Source organism: Chiloscyllium punctatum, chromosome 24, assembly GCF_047496795.1.
Source record: "Chiloscyllium punctatum isolate Juve2018m chromosome 24, sChiPun1.3, whole genome shotgun sequence".
In the NCBI taxonomy this organism is placed as follows: Eukaryota; Metazoa; Chordata; class Chondrichthyes; order Orectolobiformes; family Hemiscylliidae; genus Chiloscyllium; species Chiloscyllium punctatum.
In genome coordinates this window covers 89891827-89904245 of record NC_092762.1, presented here as the reverse complement: position 1 = coordinate 89904245, position 12419 = coordinate 89891827, and the positions used below count along the sequence as shown (strand labels likewise).

At 43.2% G+C, this 12419-nt stretch overlaps 1 protein-coding gene across 4 annotated transcripts in view; it reads right to left on the bottom strand.

The window, feature by feature from the left end:
- Positions 1-12419, bottom strand: part of mast3b (microtubule associated serine/threonine kinase 3b) — a 301525-nt gene that overhangs the window by 130851 nt on the left and 158255 nt on the right. For 3 of the 4 annotated variants that reach the window (XM_072594515.1, XM_072594514.1, XM_072594517.1), the window contains 2 exons: positions 3394-3469; positions 2735-2944 (listed from right to left, as the gene is read on the bottom strand). In XM_072594515.1, the coding sequence (XP_072450616.1) occupies positions 2735-2944; positions 3394-3469 (286 nt within the window). The remainder of the gene's footprint in view (positions 1-2734; positions 2945-3393; positions 3470-12419) is intronic. The other variant, XM_072594518.1, reaches the window with a different exon arrangement.

Sequence of the window (12419 nt, the reverse complement as noted above, 5' to 3'; positions counted from 1 at the left end):
CTGGCACCTCACCCGCGGCTGTCAATTATATAAATATCTCAGCAAGGGACCTAGCAATTTCTCCCCTAGCTTACCCCAGAGTTCAGGAATACACCTAACCAGGTCTGAGGGATTTATCTAACTGTATCCATTTTAAGACCTCCATCACCTCTCTCTCTGTTATATGGACACTTTTCACAGCATTACTATTTATTTCCATGCCCTTCGATACAGTAAATACTGACATGAAATACTTGTTTAATATCTCACCTATGTCTTGTAGTTCCACACATAGATGGCTGCGTTAATCTTTAAGGGGCCCTATTCTCTCCCTAGTTACTTTTTTGCCCTTAATGTAGAATCTCTTTGGATTCTCTTTAACCCTACTCCCCAAAGCTATCTCATGTCCCTTTCTTCCCTTCCTGATTTCCTTCTTAAGTTTAATCCAACTGTACTCCTCTAGGGATTCATTTGATCTCAACTGTCTAGACCTGACATACAACTCTTTTTTCTTGATCAATGCCTCAATTTCTCTAGCCATCCAGCATTCCTTACACCTAACAGCCTTGCTCTTCATATTAACAGGAACAGACTGTCTTTGAACTCTCGTTATCTCATGTTTGAAAGCTTCCCACTTCCCAACTGTCCCCTTGCCTGCAAATAGTCTCCCCTATCAACTTTTGAAGGTTCTCAGCTAATATCATTAAAATTGGCCTTATTTCAATTTACAACTTCAACTTTTCGATCAGGTCTACCCTATTCCATAACTATTTTAAAGCCAGTAGAATTATGATCACTGGCCCCAAAGTGCCCCCCCACTAACAGCTACCTTTCCCCAGCCTCACCACCACCCTCCTATATATCTCTCAGCCCATCCCCTTCCACATTCCTGATGAAGGGTTTATGGCCAAAACGTTGATTCTCCTGCTCCTCAGATGCTGCCTGACTGGCTGTGCTTTTCCAGTACCACATTTTTCGATTCAGACTCTCTTTCTCCCCCCACTAATGATGTGCAGGAGCTGGTGTTAGACTGGGGTGGACAAAGTTAAAAATCACACAACACCAGGTTACAGTATTTGGAAGCACTAGCTTTCGAAGCACTGCTGCTTCATCAGGTAACTGTGGAGCAGGACCATAAGACACAGAATTTAGAGCAAAAGATTATAGTGTTATGCAACTGAAATGATATATTGAACAAATCTAGATTGCTGTTAAGTCTTTCATCTTTTAGAATGGGTTCCAGGTTTCCATTCATTAGTATGTAAATCTCAGAACTTCTTTTAAGTCACATTCTCAAGATGACGTAAGGTTTATAAAAGAAAGGTGACATCTCAGCTCAGACAATGTATTAAAGGTGTGAGGTTAGAGTCTGTCTGGATCCCAATCTGGTTCTATTTCCAAAGTAGAAATTCATACAATATTATATGGATTGACTGCCTGCAGTATGTGCACTCGTACTCTCACAAACTCACACAGACCCTCTCTCATACACACACTCTCTAATACACACACACATACACCCACCCACACTCACACCCATGTACACACTCTCTCACAGGCTTGTACTCCAGCACACTCACACACATGCACTTTACCAAGCCTGAACACACGTAAACACACACTCACACATACTCTCACATGCACACTCACACTCTCTCTCTCTCTCCTATGCACACATGTACACATCTAAGTCTATGGGGTCAATTCGTATTTACAGAATTTTATTTGCAAATACATTCCATTTTGCTCAAAAAGCACACAATGTGCAGGCAGTCAATCATGTAATATTTTATAAATTCCACTTTGGAAATAGAACCAGTCTGACTCAAGATTGGAATACAGACAGACTCTAACCTCACACCTTTAATACATTGTCTGAGTTGAGATGTCACCTTTTTTTATAAATCTTGAGTCACCTCGAGAATGTGACTTAAAAGAAGTTCTGCAATTTACAAATTAATGAATTGAAACCTGCAACCCATTCTAAAAGATAAAAGACTTAACAGCAATCTCGGTTTGTTCAATGTATCATTTCAGTTGCATGACATTGTAATCTTTTGTTATAAATTCTTTGCCTTAAGATCTTGTTCCACAGCTAACTGATAAAGGAGCAGTGCTCTGAAAGCTTGTGCTTCCAAGTAAACCTGGTGTTGTGTGATTTTTAACTTTATCCCCTCACTAACACTTCAGTCACTTGCCCTGCCCTTGTTTTCCAAAAGAAGCATGTGGAGCCAAAAATTACGAAATGCTTTCTCCATGACAATGCCTAGACCAATCAACACCTTTTGTACTTGTCATACAAATTGTTGTTAAGATTTAAAAATTGTCTTTTTTATGTCTCTCCTGATGAGTGATCAGGGAAAAGCTTTGACAATGTACCTCGCTTTAACTTTGGGCTTGACTGAACTGACCTCGACTGGACCAGCCTTTGCTCAGCTGGCTTGAACTACCTTGGACTGGGTTGGCCTGCAGAGCTGGTTTGGACTGGGCTGGGTTAGGTTGCCTTGGGTTAGCCTGGCATAGGCTAGTTTGGGCTAGTTTAGGCTGGTTTGGGCTGGCCTTACCTGTTTTGAGCTAGTTTGGCCTGGCCTGACCTGGGTTAGGTTTGGCTTGGCTAGTCTGGGCTGGTTTGGACTGGGTCGAGCTGCTTTGGCCTGGAGTGGGCTGGTTTGAGCTTGTTGGGACTGGGTTGGGTTGAGCCAGTGTTGGCTTTACCAGTTTAAGCTGGTTTGAGCTTGTTTTAACGAGGACTCACATCCTGCAGCATCTTCTCCAAGTTTTCCTGTAACTCAAGAAAGTAGCGGGAAGTGATGAGGGCATTTTGTGATTTCTCCAGACAGTCTCGGGCCAGTTCGATGATCTGATGGTGGATGAACCCAAGCACTCCATCTGCAAGTGGCAGTACGCTTTTGGGCGAAAAGCTGCTGATAATGTCGTGAAGTCGTTCCTCCATCTGAACCGTGGCCTATCACCAGCGAAACAGAAAAAAAATAAGGTAATGGCCATTTCTAGTAAGCAGATAAAACATGAGAAAGTAAAACATATCCCAGCAGAGACCGGAAAGGAGAACAGTGGAATTTTTGGCAAGACTTTGCAGTCACCCTTTTTGTCTATCAATAATATATCAGAGACATAGACTGAAATCCAGGAGGTGAATGGCTGATAGCATTAACTGGCATCACAGTCAGAGGCAAACAATCAGGTAAAGGACAGTTCCTCAGTGACAGAAGTTAGAATTACTGCTGCTTACAACCTGCATCAACAATTTGAGCTTTGAAATCAAAGAAACAGATGAATATTACCAGAGATCAGCTACATATCAAAGTTGGGGAGTCTCACAGAGTGGTTCCCTCACGGTGGGAACAGGAAGGTGACTACAATTCAATCTACGTCCTTTTCCCTTTGGTAGCTCACCTTAGGAAAGCGTTCTTTGTAAACATGGTTCATCATCACAATCTCATTATCGAAAGAGACTGATGACCGGCCAGGGCTGTGAGAAAATAGAAATATTCAAATGTTCTGGATGTTAGAGACAGCTGCTATAATATAAGCTATAGGGCAAAAATGAATCCCTACCTGAAAGACAGAGGGAGCAAGAAGGTACAGAGTGAGAAGGTATCTTACCTTGTGACTCCCCCTAATGTAAGGGATAGAGCTTTGCTGATTCTTAGCCAACTGAGGCCCTTCAATAGCTAATGAATGGCTAACTAAAGGCCTCAAACTCACCATCATTGACAGGAAAGCTGATGGCCTGTGGTCTTGGGGGGGGATCCTCCGAGTCAAGTACTCTGTACTCAAGCAGCACAAGTCACGCCTATGGTAAAACATCACCACCCTTAAAACAGCTTTGGCCCACTTCACAAACCCTGGCAAGGCAGCTCATTGATGGGGTACTTCAGGCTTCCTGCAGTACCATTAGTGACCACAGTTCTTGGAGGCATAGTTGATATGGAGGAGTTGCCTCATCAAGTATTCATTAAGCACAGGAGGAGGCTTTGCAATCTGTCAAATACATAGCAGTTCTCTGAAGAGTAAACTAGTCACTTCTACTTAGGCGTCCATATCAACATGCAAGTTCAATTCCCTCAAAACCTTATAGAACATAGAACAATACAGCGCAGAACAGGCCCTTCGGCCCTCGATGTTGCGCCGACCTGTGAACTATTCTCAGCTCGTCCCCCTACACTATCCCAAAGTCATCCATGTGCTTATCGAAGGATTGTTAAGAAAACGTACAGTGTTTTAGCATTTATTATTAGAGGGATCAAGTTCCAGAACCATGAGGTTATGCTACAGTTGTACAAAACTCTCGTGCGGCCACACTTGGAGTATTGTGTACAGTTCTGGACACTGCATAATAAGAAGGATGTGGAAGCTTTGGAAAGGGTGCAGAGGAGATTTACTAGGATGTTGCTTGGTATGGAGGGGAGGTCTTGCGAGGAAAGGCTGAGGGATTGGAGGCTGTTTTTGTTGGAGAGAAGAAGGTTGAGAAGTGACTTAATAGAGACATATAAGATAATCAGAGGGTTAGATAGGGTGGACAGGGAGAGCCTTTTTCCAAGTATGGTGATGGTGAGCACAAGGGGGCATAGCTTTAAATTGAGGGGTGATAGATATAGGACAGATATCAGAGGTAGTTTCTTTACTCAGAGAGTAGTAAGGGTATGGAATGCTTTGCCTGCAACGGTAGTAGATTCGGCAACTTTAAGTACATTTAAGTCATCTTTGGACAAGCATATGGACGTACCTGTCAGATTGGTATGACAGGTCGGCACAACATCAAGGGCCGAAGGGCCTGTACTATGCTGTAATGTTCTATTTTCTATGTTTAAATCTCCCTAATGTGGCTGAGTTAACTACATTGGCAGGCAGGGAATTCCACGCCCTTACCACTCTCTGAGTAAAGAACCTGCCTCTAACATCTGTCTTAAATCTATCACCCCTCAATTTCTAGTTATGCCCCCTCGTACACGCTGACATCATCATCCTAGGAAAAAGACTTTCACTGTCTCCCCTATCTAATCCTCTGATCATCCTGTATGTCTCTATCAAATCCCCTCTTAGCCTTCTTGCCAGTGAGAACAGGTTCAAGTCTCTCAGCCTTTCCTCATAAGACCTTCCCTCCAGACCAGGGAACATCCTGGTAAATCTCCTCTGCACCTTTTCCAATGCTTCCACATCCTTCCCAAAATATGGTGACCAGAACTGTACACAATATTCCAACTGTGGCCGCACTAGCGTTTTGTATAGTTGCAGCATGATATTGCGGCTCCGGAACACAGTCCCTCTACCAATGAAACCTAACACACCGTGTGCCTTCTTAACAGCTCTATCAACCTGGGTGGCAACTTTCAGGGATCTATGCACATGGACTCCAAGAGCCCTCTGCACATCCACACTATCATGAATCTTTCCACTGACCCAGTACTGTGCCTTGTTATTCTTACCAAAGTGCATCACATCACATTTAGTCGCATTGAACTCCATTTGCCACCTCTCAGCTCAATTCTGCAGTTTATCCAAGTCCCCCTGCAACCTGTAACATTCTTCCAAACAGTCCACTACTCCACCAACTTTAGTGTCATCTGCAAATTTACTAATCCATCCACCTATGCCTGCGTCTAAGTCATTTATAAAAATGCCAAACAGCAATGGTCCCAAAACAGATCCTTGTGGCACACCACGAGTAACCTGACTCCAGGCTGAATATTTTCCGCCACTTGCCTTCTTTCAGAAAGCCAGTTTCTCATCCAAACTGCTAAATCGCCCTCAATTCCATGCCTCTGCATTTTCTCCAACAGCCTACCATGTGGAACCTTATCAAAGGCTTTACTGAAGTCCATGTATACCACGTCAACTGCCCTACCCTCATCTACATGCTTGGTTGCCTTCTCAAAAAACTCAATAAGGTTTGTGAGACTCAACCTGCCCTTGACAAAACCATGCTGACTATCTGAAACAAATTGTTGCTTGCTAGATGATTATAAATCTTATCTCTTATAATCCTTTCCAAAACCTTTCCTACAACAGAAGTAATGCTCACTGGTCTATAATTACCTGGGTCATCTCTACTGCCCTTCTTCAACAAGGGCACAACATTTGCAATCCTCCAGTCCTCTGGTACCAAACCTGTAGACAATGATGACTCAAATATCAAAGCCAAAGGCTCTGCTATCTCCTCCCTCGCTTCCCAGAGAATCCTCTGACAAATCCCATCCGGCCCAGGGGACTTATCTGCTTTCACTTCTTCTAGAATTGATAACACCTGTTCGTAACTAACCTCGATTTTTTCTAGTCTAATATCTCATACTTCATTCTTCTCCTCTACAATATTCTCCTTTTCCTGAGTGAAAACAGATGAGAAATGTTAATTTAACACCTCTCCGATCTCCACAGGGTCCATGTTCAACTTCCCTCTTCTGTCTTTGACTGGCCCTATTCCTGCCCTAATTAACCTTTTATTCCTCACATACCTATAGAAAGCTTTAGGGTTCTCCTTTATTCTATTTGCTAAAGACTTCTCATGTCCTCTCTTTGCTCTTCTTAACTCTCTCTTTAAATCCTTCCTCGCGGATCTGTAACTCGCCATTGCCTCATCTGTACCATCTTACCTCACCAACACATAAGCCTCCTTCTTCTGCTTAACAAGAGATGCACGGTTCCCTTACCTTATCAATTCCTCCCCACCTGACAGGGACATACCTATCAAGGACACGCAATATCTGTCCCTTAAACCAGCTCCACATTTCCATTGTCTGCATCCCCTGCATTTTGCTACCCCATTCTATGCATTCTTGTTCTTGCCTAATTGCATTATAATTGCCCTTGTCCCATCGATAACTCTTGACCTGTGGCATGTACCTATCCCTTTCCATTGCTAAACTAAATGTAACTGAATTTATCCAAATTATTTTTTAGCAAGGTTAGATCTCACAGAATACAGGAAGAACTAACCATTTGGATACAGAATTGGCTCAAAGGTAGAAGACAGAGGGTGGTGGTGGAGGGGTGTTTTTCAGACTGGAGGCCTGTGACCAGTGGAGTGCCACAAGGATCGGTGCTGGGTCCTCTACTTTTTGTCATTTACATAAATGATTTGGATGCAAGCATAAAAGGTACAGTTAGTAAGTTTGCAGTTGACACCAAAATTGGAGGTGTAGTGGACAGCGAAGAGGATTACCTCAGATTACAACAGGATCTGGACCAGATGGGCCAATGGGCTGAGAAGTGGCAGATAGAGTTTAATTCAGATAAATGCGAGGTGCTGCATTTTGGGAAAGCAAATCTTAGCAGGACTTTTCCACTTAATGGTAAGATCCTGGGGAGTGTTGCTGAACAAAGAGACCTTACAGTGTAGGTTCATAGCTCCTTGAAAGTGGAGTTGCAGGTAGATAGGATAGTGAAGAAGGCATTTGGTATGCTTTCCTTTATTGGTCAGAGTATTGAGTACAGGAGTTGGGAGGTCATGTTGCAGCTGTACAGGATAGTGGTTAGGCTACTGTTGGAATATTGCATGCAATTCTGGTCTCCTTCCTATCGGAAAGATGTTGTGAAACTTGAAAGGGTTCAGAAAAGATTTACAAGGATGTTGCTAGGGTTGAAGGATTTGAGCTATAGGAAGAGGCTGAACAGGCTGGGGCTGTTTTCCCTGGAGTGTCGGAGGCTGAGGGGTGACCTTATAGAGGTTTACAAAATTATGAGGCACATGGATAGGGTAAATAGGCAAAGTCTTTTCCCTGGGGTTGGGGAGTCCAGAACTAGAGGGCATAGGTTTAGGGTGAGAGGGGAAAGATATTAAAGAGACCTAAGGGGCAACTTTTTCACACAGAGGGTGGTATGTGTATGGAATGAGCTGCCAGAGGAAGTGGTGGAGGCTGGTACAATTGCAACATTTAAGAGGCATTTGGATGGGTATATGAATAGGAAGGGTTTGGAGGGATATGGGCTGGGTACTGGCTGGTGGGGCTAGATTGGGTTGGGATATCTGGTCGGCATGGATGGGTTGGACTGAAGGGTCTGTTTCCATGCTGTACATGACTCTATCTCTATCTCCACTGTCCTGATGAGCAGTAAGTTGCAGGTCATTATCACATGCTACTTAAAAAAAAACATTCCATCTCTTATCACTCTGCATCACATTAATTTTGTGTCTCCCTTTACCATCAACTAGAATAGCTTGTTTCTGTCAACTTATTAAAGACTGTCATACACTTTTACACCTCAATCAAATCTTCTCTCAATCTTCTTTGCTTAAGGGAAACCATGCCCCGATTGTCCAATCCGATGTGGTAGTTAAAATCAGAGAATCACAGGATTTTAAAGAACAGAATGAGGCTTTTTCAACCAATTTTGTTTGTATCAGGTCCTGAAAGAGCTGCTCAGCTTGTCCCATCCTCTAGCCCTATCTTCATAGCCTTCAAATATACATCCACATTTCTTTGAGACCTCCTTTGGAATCTGCCTCCATCACTCTCCCAGGCTATTCATTCTAAATCTTAATAACTATCGGAGCAAAGAAGTTTATCCTCACCTCATTTGTAGCTCTTCTTTCTCAGAAGATAGTCTTCCCTCTTGAACAACTTAATTTGAACATGCCTCCACACACTCTCAGGCAACACACTCCAATCCATACAACTCACTGCAGGAAAATTGCATTCCATGTTACCATTGTTCCTGTTACCATATCCCTTAAATCTGTGCCCTCTCAATCTCAATCCTTCCACCAGTTTCTCCCCTCTATAATGTCTAGTCCCCTCATGTTCTTATATCCCTTAATCAAATCTCCTGTCTCCTGAAAAAATATTCCGAACTTCTCGAATCTAACTATGAAAGTGGTGAGGTTGCTGGAGAAGGTACTGAGAGATAAGATCTATTTATATTTAGAAAAGAATGAGCTTTATCAGTGATAGGCAACATGGTTTTGTGCGGGGGAGATTGTGCCTTACCAACTTAATAGAGTTCTTCGAGGAATTGACCAAGTTGTTAGTTGAAGGAAGGGCTGTTGATGTTATGTACATGGACTTTAGTAAGGCGTTTGATAAGGCTCCCCATGGTAGACTAATGGAGAAAGTGAAGTCACATGGTGTGCAGGGTGTTCTAGCTAGTTGGACAAAGAACTGGTTGAGCAACAGGAGACAGAGAGTAGTAGTTGAAGGGAGTTTCTCAAAATGGAGAAAGGTGACCAGTGGTGTTCCACAGGGGTCAGTGCTGAGGCCACTGTTGTTTGTGATATACATAAATGATCTGGAAGAGGACACTGTTGGTCTGATCAGCAAGTTTGCAGATGACACAAAGATTGGTGGAGTATCAGAAAGCATAAGGGACTGTCAGAGAATACAGGAGAATATAGATAAATTGGAGAGTTGGGCAGAGAAGTGGCAGATGGATTTCAATCCAGACAAATGTGAGGTGATGCAGTTAGGCAAGACTAATTCCAGAGCGAATGATACAATGAATAGAAGAGCCTTGGGAAAAGTTGATGGATAGAGGGATCTGGGAGTTTGGGTCCATTGTACCCTGAAGGTTGCTGCACAGGAGGATAGAGTGGTCAAGAAGGCATATAGTATACTTGCCTTCATTGGTCTGGGTATTGAGTATAAGAGCTGGCAAGTCATGTTAAATTTGTACAAGACATTGGTTCAGCAGCATTTAGAATATTGTGTACAGTTCTGGTCGCCACATTACCAAAAGTATGTGGACGCTTTGGAGAGGGTGCAGAGAAGGTTTACGAGGATGTTGCCTGGTATGGAAGGTGCTAGCTATGAGGAGAGGTTGAGTAGGTTAGGTCTATTTTCACTAGAAAAAGGGAGATTGAAGGTGGTCCTGATTGAGGCTTACAAAATCATGAAGGGTATAGACAGGGTGGATAGAGACAAGCTTTTTCCCAGGGTGAGGGATTCAATAACAAGAGGTCACGCTTTCAAAGTGAGAGGTGGAAAGTTTAAGGGGGATACACGCAGCAAGTACTTCACACAGAGGGTGGTGGGTGTTTGGAACGCATTACCAGCAGAGGTGGTAAAGGCAGGCACGGGAGATTCATTTAAGATGCGTGTGGACAGATACATGAGTAGGTGGGGAGCAGAGGGATACAGATGGTTAGGGATTGACCGACAGGTTTAGACAGTACATTTGGATCAGCTCAGGCTTGGAGGGCCGAAGGGCCTGTTCTTGGGCTGTACATTTTCTTTGTTCTTTGAAACTGGATCTCCTCATTCCTGGAACTATTTTCTGCACCTTCTCTAAAGATTTCACATCCTTCCCTAAACTGTAGTGCCCAGAAATGTAAACAATATTCCAGCTAACACCAAACTGGCAAATAACACAATATTAACATAAATTTCCTTTTCTTGCTCTGTGACTCAATTTAAAAAGCTTAGGAAGCCATATGCTCTACTAACTGCCAGCTCAACCTGTCCTGTCACCTTCAACAATATAAACAGATATGTACATAGATCTGTCTGCTTCTGCAGCCACTTCCAAATTATGACCTTTCTTTTATAAGGTCTCGCTGTCATCTTCCTTCCAAAATGAATCACTTCTCTGCAAATCCCACAAACCTTATCAATGTCCTTTTGAGGTTCGACATTATCCTCCTCACAGTTCATGGTCTTTCTAATCCTCTGGTGTCTCGCCCACACTTAGAGCTGATTGGATGAAAATTATCACAACCCTCACATCCTTTAAAGGCCAAAATGGAAGTCCTGGTCACTGATCCATTCAAAGCAGAGCATCCTTCCTTTCAGTGACCTCAGTCATTGGGGACTCTGGAATTAGTCATCGTGTAACATTACCATGGGGTCTTCGACTCCCCTTTCTGCCAATATTTTGTCAGCATATCTTTCCATAGTAAACACCAATTCAAAGAATATGCCTTGCTGGGTGAGGTTTCTGCTCCTACACCATTCCCTCTGGTGCCTGAAGAATCAATCTTTGGTCAATCCTAATTCTTATCAATAAGCTGACCCCAGTGATATTATCCAAATGCAGGGCATTAATTTTTCACACCAAAATGACAACATGTAGCTCTACCTGACTGCCAATTCTCTCAACTCCATGACTCTGGTTCAATTAACAGACTGCTGATCTGATAGCCAGGAGTGGACAAACAGAAATGTCTTTCAACTAGCCATTGGTAAAGCTGAAGACAGTGTCTTCAACTCCACTCTATCCCTTCATTATCTGACTCATCTCTTTGCCTGGCAACATTTTCAGACTAAACCAGTTTGTTTGTAATCCTAGTCCTTGAATCAGGGATTCAGAAGTCTACAGCACAGAAAAAGACCCTTTGCACAATCACACACATGCCAGTCAAAAACAGCCACCTAACCATTGTAATCCCATTTCTCAGCACTTGGTCTATAGTCTTGTCTGCCTGGTTCCACATTCCCAGCACCCTCGAGGTGAAAAGGTTTCTCCCTACATCTCCACTAAACTTCCTGCCCCTTCCACCAAGGGGAAACGCTACTTCCTATCTGCTCTATCAAGGCCCTCAATCGTGACCCTGGTTAATCTCCTCTGCTCAGGGATAACAACTTCAATCTGTTCAATCTCTCTTCCTAACTGAAACTCTCCAGCCCAGGCAATATCTTGTTAAATCACCTCTGCATCCTCTCCAATACAATCACATCTCTCCTACTAAAGTGGGTTACAGAATTTCACACAATAGTCTAGCTATGGTCTAACCAACTTCTTATATAATTCTAGCCTCACTTCCCTGTTATTAAATGCTATGTGTCAACTAATAAAGGTGAGTTTCCCATATGCCATTTTACCACTTTATCTACCTGTCCTGATACCTTAAGGCACAGGTGGACATGCACATCAAGGTCCCCCGATCCTCAGTGTAGTAATAGGAATGAGATCAGTTGGGTGGACGTCAAAGAATGGGGCTATTACCCTGGCTGAAAGATATAAACAGGAGTGTCAAAGATTCTGTTCACTCTGAGAGCTGGTTCTGAGGAAGCTGGATCAGTGTCAAGGACTCCCCAAGTGTAAATAAAGGGGGACTTGGTAATGGGATTCCAACCTCTGTGGAGTTATTTCACTCAGTGCTTCCCAGGGTTGTACTGTCCATCATCTACTCTCTTGCCTTGTTTGTCCTTCCCAAGTGTCTGACCTCACACTTATCCAGATTGAATTTTATTTGCCACTGATCAGCCTGTCAGACAGCCCATCTATATCCTCCTGTAAACTAAGGCTATCTTTCTCACAAAGAGAAAGTGAGGGCTTCAAATGCTGGAGATCAGAGTCAGAGTGTGGTGCTGGAAAAGCACAGCCAGTCAGGCAGCATCCGAGGAGCAAGAGAATCGATGTTTCGAGTATAAGCTCATCATGAAGAATGCTTGCCTTTCCAGCACCATACTCTATCTTTATCACTGTTTACCACCCCACCAATTTTGTATCATTTGTGAACTTAATGACTAACCCTCCTACATCCTACC